The sequence below is a fragment of the Gymnogyps californianus genome, chromosome 1 (assembly GCF_018139145.2).
Source record: "Gymnogyps californianus isolate 813 chromosome 1, ASM1813914v2, whole genome shotgun sequence".
In the NCBI taxonomy this organism is placed as follows: Eukaryota; Metazoa; Chordata; class Aves; order Accipitriformes; family Cathartidae; genus Gymnogyps; species Gymnogyps californianus.
The window spans coordinates 140,044,416-140,062,752 of record NC_059471.1 but is presented as its reverse complement, the minus strand read 5'-3'; the positions used below and the strand labels follow the sequence as shown (position 1 = coordinate 140,062,752).

The following is an 18,337-nucleotide window of genomic DNA, read 5'->3' as shown; positions in this document are numbered from 1 at the left end:
TGTTGTGCTGGTGCTTGAATACACTGATATCAACGGTTGCTTATCATTTTACAGATATGTACTACTGCTCTCCATTGTTACTTGCAAGGATTTCACTGCTATCTCTGTCCTGACTTTCCAGCCTCTTTTACACGTGTGATAGTTCGTGATGTTACCTTTGAACCGTTACAGAAAGTGTCTCAACTACTGATAGCACAACACTGGATTTATTAGTAGTCTAATTTCTACTATGGTATCATGATTGTTTAGTATGTTCCAGAGGCTGGGGAGAGACTTTTAAAAAATGATCAGAAGGTAAACAAAACCGGATACCGTAAGAACGTGTGCTTGTGGGATCCCATATTGGTTGGGAGCAGGAGAAGGAGACTGGAGGTTTATTTGACTTTTTGAGAAACCTGTCCTTAGCACAGGGGTAGTAGTTCTGTATCTCATAAGTAGTTTGGCCATTCCCAGTGTGGCAAAGTCTTTTCATAGTCTGTCATGCAAATGTTTGTATGGGCTGACATTAAATTCAGAGTCACTAGATTGCAAAAGATTTGGTTCTGAACTTTGTCCCTGGACCCACTCTGCAGTGCCGGGCAAGTACCTTCACATTCCTCTCTGCTTCTCCCTTATCCTCTGTTGCTCTAGACTCTTTATCTTTGGGCCAGAGGCTGGCTGGCTCTTACTTCGCATTTGTTATGGTGTTTAGCGTAATGAGATTCCCGGACTGATTTGGGCTTCCTGGCATGGCTGTGATGCTGAAAGTAGCAGTTCACCTACAGTTGCTTTTCTGTGGGGAAATGGAGGCTAAGTATAGGCAGAGCCAGGGCGTCCAGGAGAGCTCCGCTGTTCACAGGGGCGAGGATTTCAGCACATGGGTTATCTCCCCTTGTGGATACTCTTAGTAGAAAGTAAGCAACAATAGCCACCTTTTGTCATGACTACAATGTCATTAGCATGAAACGACAATGGTGTCTGGCAATACAAAACCGATGCTGTCCAGTCATTCACAGTGAGCACACAGAGCAGGGACATAATTCAGCAGGTTTTTCGACAGCTCTTGCAGCCTTACATTAAAAAAGACACAGCCCCTTTCAGTATCTTTGTTCTAGTTTCATCTAGGCTTGCTGCTTTCACAAGAGGAGCCCCTCAGCAAAGAATATTTTGTGAGTTTTTCTCTATGCCAGGTTGCCCTGTTGAAATTAGTAGCTACGCATTTGAGACAAGGGTGCCCAGAAGCCATTTGATAAACGGGATCCTAGATTTATTGCCTGAACCTGCCCTTTTGGGATGCTGATGACTGCACTGTTCAGTAGTCAAATCTCTCAACACCCTCCCTCCCCTCCAGAAAAAATGTCAGGCTGGAGAGCTCTTCTGGAGGCAAACAAGCAACTCGAGCAGGAGGTGAATTTTCATTTCGTATCTGAGAAATGCTGAAGGTGCTTTTCTGTTGAGAAAGAGTCTCGTGCTCAAGTGGAACAACCTTCCTAATGCCAAATTTCACTCTAGCACATTGCAAGTACCTGGTTAATCTAATGCTCCTCCTTGATCAATATTCATCTCACCCCTGCGGTAGGAAGGTGTAATGTATTACAAAAACATTCATACAGACCACCTTTGGTTACAGTTTCCATAAAGCCAGCAGACAAATAAATCACACTGCAACTCTGACAAAGTTTTGTGAACTGTGGCGTGAAGTATAAAACCTGCCAACTTGGGAAAGAAATGGACTGAGTCAGGGAACAGCTAAAGGGACCGCCGAAGGTCCTTGGTTCAGATTACATAGCATGCATTTTTTGGTATTAATTTTAAACAGTAGGCTGAGATATTACATAAATGAGCAAATAAAGCCAGATTGGGAATCCAGTACACTGAGAAACATACTATAGCAATTCCTCTGAGAGATGTCTGTGTGAATTCAGCCTTCTGAGGTGCTGTGCCCCAGTTTAGAGTAGTCAGAGACCTGCTTTTCTGAGGATCTCCAAGTGTGAAATATTTGTGCGACTGGTTCAGCTGCTTCTGCTCCTGCTCCCGAGTTTGTGTGTTGATAGCAAGCATCTCATTCCTGCAGTAGCACCTACACACCCTATAAAAATGGAGACGGAAGATAAGAGACTCCAGGCATATTGTAAATCTTTCCCGGTATGATGCACAGATGCATGGCTCACTTAAAAAAACCCCACCCTAACTTTTATTTTTAAAGGGGTCAAATGTGGTGAAGTGACCCCTTATTTCAGCCTTATTTTGAGAATTTGGTCAGGGATTAACACACATTAAGATTCAGAAAGCTTCCCTTGTCAGAAGTTCTGCTAACAATACCAGCAGAGCTGGCGCCTCTAGGTGATGACTGAGCAGCTATGTAAGGGCTTTCATGTCAAATCCTCAGGATTAGGTACTTTTTTCTTCCATGGTAAATTGAATCACAGAGCTGTATCGTGCTGTGTGCCATAGTGTGGCTCTTTGCCAAGAAATGCTTACGGTTACAATAATTAATTGCCCAGGTGTCATGGATATGCTACTGTATCAAAACTTGGCTGAAACCGAGTAATGTGGTTGTGGGACAGGTAGGGTAAACTAAGCCACTCTCACTAAATGGAGAGATTGCATGTACATGATGATGTACCATGATGGACACTAAACCCCCTGTAAATAAGATAGTGGGAATAAAGTATCAGGAGGCTGATATATGTGATTTTGCACATTTTGGACATTCAGCCTTGGAGTTTTTCCACCTGTTTTTGTAATATGTAAGATTCTTATACTACATAAAGCATGTCACGTTCTCAAAGGTGGAGCAGGAAGGATTAAAAAATATATGGTGGAAACTATTTTTTAATGAGGCTACTTCAAGTACAGTTATTGCATTTTAGGCATGAGTGATTTCGCAGCATTGTCAACATTAAAACCTATTGCGAGGTTTGGCTGAAAGGCAAACCAGAGATCTAAAAGCACTTCAAGTTTGCCAAACCAAGATAAGAGCACATCTCTCTGAAGTTATTTGGTATCCTTAATAAAGATCATAGTATTTGTAAACTAGCCAAACCTCAGTAAAATCAAAGGTTGTTTTTAATTCTTTCATAATACCAAGGCTCCGTATGATCCAACATGACAGATAATAGCTTTGAAAATATTTACCATTTGTTTCTGGCCAAAAAATGTATTAATACCATGAGGCCTCTTTATTGCCTTTTTATTTGATGCATTTCAGCAATCAAAGCTTTCTAGAGAAGCCCAAGTGTTAATGAAATTAAACTTCATTGAGTGGTTGAAGGATAGCATTTATAATAAATTGAATCCCAAATTTCTGAACTGTTGAATAAGGCAGAAAGATCCTTTTTCATGCTGAAATGTAATTCCTGTACAGTAATTTCCTTCTTCTTTTTTCTTTAGAGGTGAAACAAAAGGCAAGAAGAGAAGCAGATTCAGTTTTAGCTAAACTTAAACTAAGACTTGTACCCTAGCTGGAAACTTAAAAGGCTATGAGTACCTGGAGAGTTTTAGACACAATTGCTTGGACAGTCTTTAAAAGAGAGTTTTGTCTTTACATGGCTTATAAATGATTACTGCGGTCAGTAGATACTCTGAGCATGGGAGAGATCTGAGCAATAGGTGTTGCTCATGGTCACAGGCACAGGCCCTCCTTGTTACACTACTCTTTTTTTCTGAGGGGTGTCTTGCCCTACCCTTGATCCTCTTTTACACCTCTCAGAGAAGGATACAGTAGAGCTTTGAGCTGCGCTGTTGGGTAGCGGTTATTGAATTGCTCTAGGGACACAGGCATTTTTGCCTCTTCCTGAGATAACGTGCCACTGCGATCAGCACTGCTCTAACTGGCCCAAGTCATTAGGAGTCCTGTTTATGCCACTGGGGCAATACTCACTGTTAGAGTACCTAAATCACCATTGCCTTTCTGTTCCCTAACAGGGAACATTGGGGTTGTATTAAGTGATCTGGAGCTTTGTTGGTGCTCAAAGGGGAAATCCCCCTCTCCTGTCTACCTCTGAACAAACACTCCAGCCCTTTCCCTGTTGTCAGCATTAGTGCTTGTGCGGCAAGCTACATTTTTGGTTCTTTTTTTTCAGGTGTTAATTCAAGGAAAGAGGTGGAGGATATAGCAGGACCACTATTTTTTATCAGCTTAAACCAGCAGTGAAATTGCCCTGAGTCTCATGTAGCTTATGAAAGTGCATTTTTATGTGTCCAAACTGACTTCTGAAGCATTTTATAAGCACTTGGTTGCTCAACAGTTGAAAATTAGGCCATTTTCTTAGGAATTTGAATAAAGACCTGGGAGGTCCATGTTTGAAAAGTACATGTTTTTGAAAGTCTTGTCCCCAGATACTTCAGCAAAGATATGTATAGCCAGCTACATTCCTGTGAAACAGTTCTCCATCAGCATGGAAACCTTGTTAACATCCAACTCTAACCTGATTCTCCAAATTTATTATTTTGTGAAGTGTTCACCATCAAACTTGAATGAAGGTCTAATTCACAATGTTATGAGGGCAATATACTTCAAAGCAAGAGGAAATCTATTTCAGTACTTGTATTTTGATTAATGAGTTTTCTGAATCCTTTAACCATATTTATGTTTGTCAGATGTGGCAGCTCAAGGATTAATGATATCTTCAGAGCTATTTTTCTGTATATGATTTGATGCCTGCAGTGATGATTACCAAGAAATATTTCATTTTCCAAAGAGCAGCCACTTATTAATAAAACAGATTATATCAGAAACTATAGAGCACCACATAGCAGGAGACTACATTGTTATTGTCACAAATAACTGAGAGAAATATAGATAGCTTTCACACACACAAAAAAAGAGAGAAAATGAAAAGGACTATTTAGCTTTTGAGAGATGGAGGAATCTAAGGTGTACATTAACTTTCTGAAGTCAGCAGACATCTGGTGGTCTGGGAAATGCCTGCCGTTTGACAGGTAGATTGTGCCTTTAGGCACAGTCATGAACTAGAGAGGACTGGAAGAACATAATGCCTGTGAGACTGCCTGTGGAGGCACAGCCCACTGCTGTGAAGGGCACAAGAAGGGCTTCTACAAGTATATCAACAGCAAAAGGAAGACTAGGAAAAATGTGGGCCTGCTTCTGAATGGGGCAGGAGACCTGGTGACAAAAGACATGGAGAAAGCTGAAGTATTCAATGCCTTCTTTGCCTCATTCTTTACTGATACGACTGGCCTTCAGGAGTCCTGGGGCCCTCAGAGCAATAGGAAGGTCTGGAGCAAGAAACACCCTCGGTGGAGAAGGATCAGGTTAGGGAACATTTAAACAAACTGGACATACCCAAGTCCATGGGAGCTGATGGGGTGCCCCCACAAGTGCTGAGGGAACTGGCCAATGTCATTGCGAGGCCACTCCCAATTATCTTTGAAAGATTGTGGTGATCAGAAGTTCCCATGGGACTGGAAGAAGGCAAATGTCACTGCAATCTTCAAGAAGGCCAAGAAGGAGGATCTAGGGAACTACAGGCTGGTCAGCCTCAGTCCCTGGGAAGGGACAGAGCAAATCCACCTGGAAACCATTTCCAGACATTAAGGACAAGAAGGTGACTGGAAGTAGTCAGCAAGGAGTTATGAATGGGAAATCATGCCTGACCAACCTGACAGCCTTCTACAAAGAGATGACTGGATTAGTGGATGAGAGAAGAAGAGTAGATGTTGCTTATCTTGACTTTAGTAAGGCTTTCAACGCTGTCTCCCTTAATATCCTCATAGGCAACCCGAGGAAATGTAGACTAGATAAGTGGACAGTGAGGTAGACTGAAAAACAGCTGAACTGCCAGGCTCAAAGGGTTGTGATCAGCAGCACAGCTAGCAGCCAGTCACCAGTGGTGTATCTGAAGGATCAATACTGGGGCCAATTTCTTCATTAATGGCCTGGATGATGGGACAGAGTGCACCTTGACAGGTTTGAAGAGGAAACAAAACTGTGATGAGTGGCTGATACACCAGAGGGTTGGGCTGCCATTCAAAGGGACCTTGACAGTCTGGAGTAATGGGCTGACAGGAACCTCATGAAGTTCAGCAGAGGGAAATGAAAAGTCCTTACCCAGGGGAGCAATAACCCTATGTACCAGTGCACACTGGGGGCTTACCAGCTGGAAAACAACTCTGCAGAGAAAGACCTGGGGGTCCTGGTGGACACTAAGTTGATCATGAGCTAATGATGTGCCCTTGTGCCAAAAGCAGCCAATGGGCTGTATTAGGAAGAGCGTTGCCAGCAGGCTGAAAGAGGTCATCCTTCCCCTCTACTCGGCACTGGTGAGGTCACCACTGGACTGCTGTGTCCAGTTCTGGGCTTCCTGGTACAAGAAAGACATGGACATAGTGGAGAGAGTCCAGAAGAGAGTGATGAAGATGATTACGGCACCAGAGCATCTGTCATATGAGGAGAGGCGGAGAGAGCTGGGACTGTTCAGCCTGGAGGAGAGGAGGCTCCAGGAATCTGATCAATGTAATGGGAGGGAGTAAAGAAGACAGAGACACTCTTCTCAGTGGAAAGGACAAGAGTCAATGGGCACAAAATGAAATACAGGACATTCCATTTAAACATATGAAAAACCTTCTTTTCTTTGATGTAAAGGTGGTTGGACACTGGAATAGGTTGCCTAGAGCTGTGGAGTCTCCATCCTTAGAGATATTCAAAATCAGACTGAACACAGCCCAGAGCAACATGCTCTAGGTGACTCTGCTTTGAGCAAGGGGTTGTATAGGTGGTCTTCAGAGGTGCTTGCTGCCTCACCTATTCTGTGATTCTGATTCTGGGTTGTGGTGGTGTTGAAAACATGACAGAACTGGATTGCTACGAAAGGAAAAACTTTGCAGCTTTCACTCTACCAAATGCAGTAAGACGTTCCCTAATGTGCAATGTTTGAAGCATTATATTTTCAAAGCTAGGATACATTAAGCAATTACCCAACAGTTGATTCACTTCCCTTCTCCCCTGGCATGGTATAGGTCAGTAAGTACTCTAGTAACTATGTTGGCAGAGCAATTTAAGCACTGAAAATCATTACTTTGGCATAAGCTTTTGGAATAAAGAGCAGCCTTTAGGAAAGGAATTTAATTAAACTTTAATGTATGCAGAGCCCCAAAGCTTTTTACAGAAAAAAAAAAATTATAAAATAGCCTAAAATATGTATTTTCTGTTTGTGACCAGGATGTGAATTATTTTTCAACCTTATTGATGAACTTGGTATATTTGTAATGAATACTGAATAAGAAATAACTTTTTCTTACAAATCTTAACATAACTTCGAGTCGAGGTCTACAGAGCCAAAAACCAATTTGGCTATATAGTTTTGGCTTCACACTATAGATATGTATTTACATGTTGTAGACTGAGATAGTCTGGTATTCAAGCCTAACCTGCAACTCGTTGTCTATGGTTTGATCCAAGAAACCATTTATTCGTGACTGGATTTTTTTTCTCTTGCTCATTTCTGGAATGATTCTATCATCTTTGCCTTTTAAAATAGCCACTGCAACGATCATTTCCCTAGTCCTAAACTTCCTAATTGCCTGAACATCTCTTTTGAAACTATGACTAGGCTCTTAAGTAACACTGATGCATCTGAGATGTTTACTCTTTAATTTTGAAAATCTTGGCCAGCAGTAGAAAGCAAGAGGCCTTGAGGAGAAAAGCAAACTTGAAATTATAGTCCAGGATCTTGCATTAACACGAGGAGATCGGTCTTCTTGTATTGCTTAAGGGAAACTCATAAATATGCTTTTCCCCTACAAAAAGTTGTTCACCACACATTACCACGAGCATGCCGGTGTTTTAGGCTACTTTTCTTTAATAGCCATGCAGTGGCTTTAGGTTCCAGGAGGCTGAGATGATAACGTCTCGGCTTCGTTACTGCAACATCCACATGGGATTAAAGAAGCTCGCTAACATTAGGGGAGAGCCTGTGTCCATCCTTTGTACATAATCATACATAACCGTGGCCTGACACAGGCTAGCAGACTATTTAAAGGCTGTTTTTGTGATTCCCAAAGATCCATTGCTTAAAAAAGGGTAGTTACTGTTGTGTTGTGGCAGCTAGGACTATTAATCTCTGACAAGGCTGTAAAAAGGACTGGAGTGGTTTTTGTGGGGAAACAGAGATCCAGGAACAGTGAAATGTAGGACTTCAGAACATAGGCTGAGATTATTTGGAAGTTAATATAAAGCCCAATAAATTACCTGAGTTTCAGTTGAGTTTAGGCTCCAGCTCCACAGCTCTCATCACATTCTCTGGTACTTGAATTTTTCCAAATAAATCATTCCATGTTCCAAGTATCCATTTAAAGCACAAGGAAAATAGGTAGAGGAAAAATTGCAAGGTGTTTTTTGTGTCATTGAAATCTCTCTCGTAGGTGTCACTAGCAGCTCATCCCAAAAGTTCCATCTGAAAACAGACAGCACTCTCTCTCACCATGTAATAGCACATTCTCTTGACAAGCCTTCCTGTGTTTCTTTTCGAAGGGGCCACATTTTGCGATGGACTTTAGCTTTTGCTTACAATGAGACCTGTAGACTCATAGCCCGAGGATTAGGAAATTTAGGGGAAAAATTGATTTGCTTGGGTTCTTATGCATCTCACAGGGATTTTATTTATCTCATGCGGAATAGAAATGAGTGTATCACTACCAAAATGTCATACATTCTGCATGAACAAGCTATGCATTTTTCAGCCCTAGTATGTATTTCTGCCTGTCACCTGTTAAGCCTCATACCCTGCTCAGCTTTTTGACCCTGCTGTCCTGCCTGCCTTCCTGGCATGTACTTGATTAGAAGTTGCCTGAGGACCTCAGAGCTAGGCAGCCAGTGAAACAGGCTGTGTATCAGGGGCAAAGAAACATCATCACACATAAGAATTACCAAGAAGATCCTAGGAGATTCTTTAGCTTTCCTCAGCCCTTAGACTCTTTGCTGTCTATGACTGTATTTTACAATGGAGTTGATATTAACATTCTTACGGAGCTGTATTCCACACAATAATTCATATCATATTTCATATACCAAGTTGCTGTTAATTCTAACTAATGCAAAATATTCTTTTTTTTTATATATGGTCAGTAGTTCCGCTTGCAGTAGAGTGAATGAAGACTAATTCTCAGTTGTCCTATTAGTTTCTGATTTGCGAAAGTTAATTTTAATAATACATGGCCAGGATGCAAACACGAAAAAAAAATTCAATAGCAGTGTGTGCTTATTTTGAAGGGAAAGCGAACAATGAGCTATGCTCAGACTTGTTTGTCTGCCTTCGGTATTTCAAATATATACCCATTCTTATTATTTTAGATACTTTTTACAGAGTGTTTAATTTAAAATACATCTCAGAAAGAATAAAAAGATGTGTTCTGTTCTATTTAGGACCAGATTAATATATTAACTATAGATTAATGATTCAGAAAAGTGGATTGTTCTTCTTTTCACCACTTCATGCTCTCTCAGTAACTCCTCACCATCCATCCCAAGTTTAGTCAGTTTGTGGACAGTTTTCAGCTGACCACAGATCATACAATTAAACAATGTTAAAAAAAAGAAAAGGCAAATTTTCCTAAATAAATTGTTTGTTCCCAGAAAAACTGGCTAAATTAGTACCTGCCTATAATGTCAAGTGTGAAGTCTTGCACTAATGAAAAAGGGGCAATACTGTTGGATTCAACTGATAGTAAAAAGCCACGTCTCTTTGTTAACTTGCCACCTGAGAAGAATCACTGAAAGGAGACTGTGTGCTTGCTGTGAGCACAAAGGAAAAAAAAAAAAGGTAGTTTTGTTACTATCTTTTGGCATGTGATGACCAGAACAAAACAATATAGCTGTAACCCTGTGTATGGGGGAAAAGATGGGAAAGTGGTAAGAGGAAGCGCGCTCTTGTGCTTGTTATTTAACATAAAACTTGAAATGTGGTTGAGGGAATTGATCACATTTTGGTAACTGTGTTTATTGTATTTTCCTGAGCATAGCCCACAAGTTTTTTGGAAGAACAACTTTTGATTTGGCAGTAGTTTGGATTGTTTATATATACATAAATACATATGCCTGCATATGCATATGCAGGTAAGGCAAGAAGAGCACATTCCCTCTTCCAGCAGTCATCAGATACAGCTCCCCAGTAATCAGCAGTCCCTGTTGCCTCTCCCTTCAGCTTCTGATTCCTTGCCTGCTCCACTAACACTTCTCAGCTTGATTTTGTGGAGGTCCTTAAAAGTTCAGGTTATCTGAGGCTCTCTTTTTGAAGAATGGGTGCAACTTATGTCTGTACTGTGTTCTTCTTCTGATAATACAGATTTAAATATTTGACTAGACTCAAGAATCAATCCCTGTGGAAAATCCTGCAACCTTCACCTCTGGAACAGAAAACATAACATAATGCATCCTCTCTACCAACCCAAAACAGCCTTTTCTAGTGGCAGTGTGAAAATAAGCTGCTTTGGTTCTGCTTTGCTTTCTGGCAAACCGTGGAGATCCCTGTTAGAGGAACTTTCTCTAGAGAAAATGCAAATGCAGTGTTCAGCATGAGGTGTAAGGAACACAATGACCCAGATTCATTGCAAGTGTAATTGCTGCAGATTTTGTGGTTAGCAGTGGAAAAAAAGAAGTAAAGTTTTTTTAAAAAAAGTATTTTAAAGAGTTTTGCAAGTGCTCCTTCAGCATACTGGGCAGTGAGCTTAGCACAGAAGTCAGAATCAGGAGTCTGGATTTCTGGAGACAAAATGTTAATGCATGATAACGCAGGGACTTGTCATCCAGAACGGGTTAATGTGGTAACAAAACAGCAGTGTTTCTCCTAAGTTCAAAACGGAGCTTCTTAGCAAATCAGCTGCCTAATGCAAAAATACAAGCAGAAACCAGACACAGAGGTGAATTGCCTGAGGGTCTCACATATTTCAAAGCAGAGAAATGTAATGATATCTTAAAGAGGTATAGACAAGCCAAGGAATACCTGTGGCATCTGATTACAATAATAGAAATTCTGCTGAAAGGCTTATGAAGATTAAGAATATTAACCTTGCTGTCTTATTTATCCCATCTTCTTTGATAAGCAAAGCCTCAGTAATCCAATGACAGTGGCTCTAAGATTGTTGGTTGTTGTCACTATTCTCACTTGAAAATAAGTATTATGTATTATTTAGGTTAATGTCTTCACTACACATGGTGACATACTTTTACCTTAGACAAAATTGAAATATGAAACATGAAAGAAGAAATAGAGCAGGAGAGCAGCTCAGTGTATTAATTACAGAGCTTTAAAAGTTCTGGGCCATGGTCAGACTGTCACTGCAGAAATAACTGTGACATCCAAAAACTTACTGTCTCTCAAGCCAAGGCTGTTTGCTTACACAGATCAGCAGATGGAAAGGATTGGCGTAGATCCTGTTTACAATAAGGGCAAAGTGTGCAAGAAAAAGAAGTCTTACCATTGTTTTCTAAAAGGAGGTCAGCAAACCATGAAGATACCCGAGCAGATTTGGGACGTGTAATAACATCTCTGCTCAGTTAACAAAAAAGCAAAACCAAACAACGGTGAGCTGATGGAAAGTAGTCTGCCTGGCCTGTGACACATAGGGTTTTCTGTAGGTTGAGTCTGCGTTTGGGTCACAGATTATGAACCGAAGAGTATGAAGAGCAACAGTAGCACATCAGACTGGAGGGTAACAGCGCTTGCTTGCATAGATGTGCCTGTAGGCAAGACAACACAGATGCTCAAGATTGCCTGGCACATGGGATTCAGCAGCAGTGCAAATCTCCTGGTTCATTTATTATCAGTGATTCACCCTGTTTTACTATAGACAAATATTCTCCTGGCTTTTTTTGTGCAAAATGCTAACCTAGCTGAAATCTAATTTTGTTGGAAAAGGATTTGGGTGAACTTGCTTAAATAAACTCACCCCATTTACCAACTGTAGAGTCTCCAGCTTTGGTCCCAGAGAGGACCAGCTGATGGTGGTATTTGAGAGCCCTCTGTTTTCAGGTCATTTAATGAGCAACACCATTGTTCTCCTGGCATCCTATAGAGAGTGACTCACAGGACAGTGTGTACTGCTGCAGTGATCCAGGACCAAGTCCCAGTCTGCAGTTATCCCCATGTCAAATCTGAGTGGTTCCATCCAGCTACTTTGGATTTAGACTGGTAGAAAAGAGATCAAAAAGCAGCTGCTTTATTTCTACATTTCCTGACTTTTCAGTACATTTAAAAATTGTAACCCTCCTATTACTATAAAGTATGTTTTTATACTTAATATTCAGCTATAAGTGCTGAAGGATGCCAGACCACAAATCTGGACCCAGCATTAGTCTGCCAAAAGGCATAGTGGAACAACATGTTTATGCAGATGTTGCAGTAACTGATAAATCCACGTTGCTTAAAAACCTCCAGAATTATTACACATGGCATCTTCAAATGTGTCCTGTGCTAAATGCTTTTGAGATATTGACTGATTCATTGAGCCCTGTATGTGAATTACATGTACCAGGCCTGAGTCTCAAGCTTTTTCTTTTGACATCTGTTTGTGAGAGTAGGCACAAGGCCCTGCTGGCCTTGTTTGGGTCTGGAATAGCTGCGCCTCCCTCGTACCTGACGTGAAAGGCACAGGACATTAGAGAATCAGACACAAGTAGCATCAAAAGGCAGTGACACATTATAGCAGGTAGTCTTTAACAGCATTTCTGAAACAAGTCCTAGGACCACTGCAACGGGATCAGTGGGAATTGGATAAGCGTGTAGCCAGGTTTCAGGCTCTGAGCAGCTTTGCTATTGCATGGTTTCCACTCACATTAGTACTTGAGTTTGGTGGAGAAAAATACTCTGGTTTTCCATGTTAGCACTTTTCACCAAAAAAATGGAAAGCTCTCAATGAGTAAATCTGCCAAGAGCTGAAAACCTGTCATATGCTTTTGTCCAGTAGAACATTTCAAGGTTTTTTTCTTACTTTTCTTTTTTTTTCCTTCTGCCCATTTAGAATGACTGCATCCTTATAAACATGCTGTAGCGCAAACCCATCTGACTGCATCATCCTATTTATTTAATAGGAGAGGAAGGCAAGTAGTTCTTTTGCACTGGTGGTCATTTCAGGACCATGTAGGACATTGGCACAACAAACTGGATAAATAAATATTGTGAGAGTAATGTGTTTCTTTGTACATTCCTTTAATGTCTTGCTTCAATATAGCTGTCTTAACAAGTGCAGCATTTGCTTCTCAGACCATTATTAGGCTTGATTTTAAAACTGCAGCAAGAGAACTGTGTGGAAAAGTACTGCCACACGGATCACAGTGTGTTTGCCCATTCCACCCTGAAAATGTGTTCCATTTTTTCTGCCTATTAGCAGAATGCATCCAAACAGGAATGAGAAAGTTACTAATTGCTTTGAATGCTACATCAATAATGTACGGATAGATGCCATACTGTGGCATAAACCATCTTGAGTAGAATTGCATCACGTCAGAAAAAAACAGAGTTTGCAATCCCACTTGTAGACTAGAGTAGACTCGTCTAGAGTAGAGCAAGAAAGTGTAGAACACTGTAAAAAGATTGCTAAATGGAAACAGCAACCTTTGCCATCTGAGGCTTGGTGATCACTGCATGAGCCGCTAACAGGGTGGGTTAAACAGCTTGCCAGTACTGAGTGATTCCAACGCTGTGTGTTTCCGTGGTTGTCAGTTAAAGCAGTGCCTGCAATAATGTGATGTGTTGTTAGCAAAATGCTTTAAATGCTACCCTAAAGGGAGGGCAATTTTAGCAAGGCTTTTCTTTTTCAATATATCATCTGCCAAGCCCAGTCATTTTTATAAGGTGCAGGAGAGTAGCCAAGAAAACTAAAAAAAAAATAGTATAAGTATATATATATGTATGTATGTACATATAAATTGTAGGGGGAAGGATGCTTAAAAAGCGTATTTGTCAAATATGGCAAGCAAAGTGAATGTGGTGAAAAGTTTGCAATTTTACCACATGCTGAAGATATTAGTTAGTATTTAAACAGGGCAAAACTGTAATGTCATCACTGCCTTAGAAGAAGGTGCTGACAGCCTGCATAAGCAAACGTTTATCTCTCCCATCAGATCTCAAGCCAATGTGTTCGTAGGGGACTGCTGCAGGAGTTCGGCTGGGACTCTGGGAAGGCGCTGGTGTGCTGCCTGCTTGTGAAACATAACCCCCAGCATGCAGAAGGAATACATCTTAAATAAACCTTTCTTAAACTATGTATTTCCTTCTGAATCAAACGCTCTGTCAGATAAGTCAGTTGTCAGAAGGAGGTGTCTGAGGAGGGAGGTCTCCACCAGACTCCCTGTGCCTGTTGGCTGACCTCAGGTTCATGTGATTTTGACCGTTTGGATACATCCTTTCAGATGAGAGCCATTTGGTAGCTCCCTGCTCTGTAACACTGGACCTAGAGAATAACCATGAAGTGAGAACATGTTTATGATCTGACCTTGAGCCTTTGGAGTCAATGGCAAAGCTCCTGTTGACTTTCTTTTGTGTAGGTCTGAAGCTGTAACGCTTCTGTTTAGCCACATTGTGTCAAGGCACTGATAAGACTTCATGGCCTAGATGGGCCTCCCCGGGGTCCTCTCCCACACCCTGCCTAGAGGCCAGGAGCCCCATTTCAGCTTCAGTCCCTGCCTGAACAGTGCTGGAAGAGGGCTGGTCTCCAGCTCCATCACAGCAGTAGGTCCTCTTGTTCTGGACCCTGACCCACAAGTTGCCTCCACAGTTTGACTTTGGCCCAGCATCATCACCATGAACTTGCCGGGTGATCTGGGCCTTTGGTTGAACCTGGCTGCCCCCTGGCCTGCCCTGCTGCCTGGCTGGAGAAGCCCTGCCCTGCCACCCCCCTGAGGACCCCACCACTCTCAGCCCCCAGCAGTCCTTGTCCTGCTGCGCCCCGGCACTGGAGCTCCTCCGTGTAAAACAAACCAGAGGGCTAGAGCCCTGAAAGACACAGCTCACTTCTCCCTTGCCACTTCCATTATCAAGCCCTGATGTTGATGAGGGAATGGCCACCGTCCATGTGAAGAATGACACAGGAACAGGTGCTGCGATAGTCCCCCTTTCTTCATTAAACTCCTCTCTTTTATTCCCGTTGCTTCCAGTGGGGTTGTCCATCCATGCTATGGCAGACTACCAATTTACAAATTAGTGTCATCTGATGTGTATAGGGAAAGTGGTGATTTTACTGCTGCATTACAAATAATTTCAGCTCTTTCAAATGAAATGCGGTTTTCAACGTGGGACCAGAAATTGCATGGCATTCCCAGGTGTGTGTGCTCATGTACTCCTCAGGGCAATGTGTGTGGTGGCTTACCTAGGGAAAGTCTCCTTATGTCCTACTTAAAAAGCAGTGTCGCAGACTGCTTACAGAATTTATCTCTCTGAATAAAAGGTAAAAAAAAATATTACTAATTCAGATTATATAGGTTTTCTGCCATTAGCAGCATTTTAGTGCTCTTTCTAGATCTTCTTCAAGGTATTTTAATTCAAAAGTTATATTTTATTCTTACTTGGCAAGCTTTCTTGCAAGCTATTTACGGATCCAATAGATAAAATAGCTTTCCATCAGCTATACTGAAAACGAAGGGGAGTGTAGCTCATCCAAACCCCTCTGATTCTCCTGTTAATCTCAGCAACCTATTTCTATCCCAACAGGTGTAGTTCGCCAGGTGAGGCCCATTGTTGGACCTTTCCATGCCATCCTGAAACTGGAGATGAACTACGTCATGGGTGGAGTGGTATCTCATCGTAACATCGTCAACGTTCACATCTTTGTCTCCGAGTACTGGTTCTGAGAGCGTTTAAAATCCCAGACAAGCAAGCCGCTCCAACCTAAATCATTACCACAAACTATTATGTCATATACTTATTTGTAAAACCCAATAGTGTTTGTTTTATTTTTAAATATTTGGTTTATAGTTTAAGACAAATAACAAGCTATTATGTTGATTAGACATAGGGTGGAGCAAATTAAGTGAGCCTGATGTAGTTGTCTGTATAAATAAGTAGTGTGTAAAAGTGCTCAGCTGCCTAGTGAAATTTAAAAGTTTTCTAAATGTTTAGGCAGATCTTAACTATTGCTCCTTGGCCAGATAACCAGAGCGACTGAGGATGTGGAACAAAATAGATGTCAGAGTTCATTGGGATGAATATATGGTATCTTTGGATGGAAGAAGTTTGGTAAGGACTAGGGATTTCATCTCAGTATTAACTACCTTGAAGGAGTCCGATTGTCAGAAAGTGTTAAATATTCGCTTTTGGGCCCCAGTAGGATAACTCTGAATAGGCACCCAGAGTTGCTGATCATTTCTGAAAAGTTTAGCCTAGGTATTTAAAAAGCGCCATTCAGCTACAGCTACAAGAGGAAGTGCAAAAGGAACTAGAAATAGTAAAAGACTAACAAGCTATTGCACATATTAAAAAAATACTCCTTTTTTTTGTACTTATTTGATTGTAAGATTATGTTTGATTCTAATTAAACAAATACCTCTCATTGAAATTAACCTGTTACAAGGATAAGGCATATTGCTTAAATTTCAATCTCATCTGTACTCACCAATACATGGGAAACTCAGACCTGTATCTCCTATCTCTTATAGAGTAAAGCTCCATACCTTTTTAAAATTGGTAATAAAATTAGCATGTTAAACTGTACACTTCCTATGCACCAAACCAAGGCATATGTAATAATATAATGAAACTCTCACAAATAAATGAATGTTTAATGTATTTTCTGGGCATCAAAGTAATGTATCTTTTTTATTACAGAATAGAAAATAAATAGCTCCATGTTTCAGTTTGTTGTGTTTGTTAAGATACAAGGAAATAAAGTCAGATGGGAAATACTCAGAAGTATGCGATGGTTTCTGCTTACCAGAAAAATTGTATGATATATCTCCCGTAAGCAAGTTGATTATATGTATATATACACATTCCCCACTCAAAACAGTCTGCTATTTCATCGGTCATTATTAGCGCTAGGCATTTGTCTCTTCCTTTTATACAAAAGCCCCTGAAGCTTAAGGGAATCTTTCCATTGACCTGAATGATCTTTGAATAAGAATCATAAAGATCGTCCTCTCTGATCCATTGCAAATAAAAGACCATAGCAACTTTATTGTGTACATACAGAAGTCTTCATTCCATTCTCTGTGGCAGGGAAGCTTCTCTGCCTGCAGCATTCTCACTCCTTAAATTAAGAATTTATGATAACACGTTCTCATAAACAAAATTTGACTAAAGGATACCCTCTTGACGGTATTTGTTCCCCCCACACGTACAGAGCTTCCCAACTCCATACATAGCCTGTTTTTTAGGATGCCATCAGCTTAAAATGTGTTCAGTGTTGTCAGTGGCTACCTCTACAGTCCTTACGATTTCAATAAATAGTTACCATATTTCTGTAGAAAAATGATGTGAAGCAGATATATTTGTAGCAGGTGACCTTCATCATTCAACTAACTGATGGAGATTTTGGAAAACTCCAGATTACAAGAGCTACTATTGACTTCAGGGATTACTAGCCTATGTAATTCCGATTTAGACTGGAAAGTAAAACGTTTTATTACGCTAACAGAGCCCAAGAAAAGGAGGATGAAAGACTCTCCTGATATCGTCAAGTTCTTCTTCTTGCCAGTGTAGGAAAATTAAGTAGCCTTAGTACCAAAAATACAAAAACTGTTTCCATCTGATTTTCTAGACTGTAATTTTTGATCCTTTATTTCCTCTGTAAGTGGTATTTATTTGCAGTGGAAAGAACTTTGGGACAGCAGAAATCTAATTTTAGCATCAAACTGATGAACGAACTAATTTACAAACTTCTCCTTTCTGTAAAGAAGAAACCACACACCACCACAGACACACACCTCTCCCCTTCTTCTGTCTGCATTTTTGAGAAAAAATAGAAGAAGGATTACCACTTCTTCCTGGAAATATGTTTTCCTACATTGTCCCAAACAATCTTTGATAATTGCAAGCAGATTTTTAAATAGTCCTGATCTCATATGAGAACATTGATCCAGTAGATTATTTTATGTTTTGTGTATAATAAAACTAGAGTGCTTAGTGCTGTGGTTACTGTGACGTGTCTTAACTTTTAATAGATCAGCATAGAAAAACTAGATAATTCAGTAATGATAGGAAAGATTAAATATTTCTCTCATCCAAACCTGTGACAATAAAGTTTCATTTGTTGCAAATGGGACAAAGTAAAACTATTTGTAATTTTTATTGGCAAATCATTAAAGCTGTTCAAGTGGTAGAACGTGCTTATGAAATTGTCACTGAGATCCACTCGCTTTGAGGGCTTTTCTTTTCCTGTGCTCTCTTTGGATTGATTAGATCCAAGT

General features: G+C 40.7%; 1 protein-coding gene across 1 annotated transcript in view; it reads left to right on the top strand.

The window, feature by feature from the left end:
• The window catches only part of FBLN1 (fibulin 1), an 82,057-nt gene extending 64,951 nt beyond the window's left edge, over nucleotides 1-17,106 (top strand). Inside the window, exon 17 of the mRNA XM_050910354.1 lies at nucleotides 15,645-17,106. Within this exon, the coding sequence (XP_050766311.1) occupies nucleotides 15,645-15,784 (140 nt within the window). The 3' untranslated portion in view covers nucleotides 15,785-17,106. The remainder of the gene's footprint in view (nucleotides 1-15,644) is intronic.
• The last annotated feature ends 1,231 nt before the right edge of the window (nucleotides 17,107-18,337 follow it).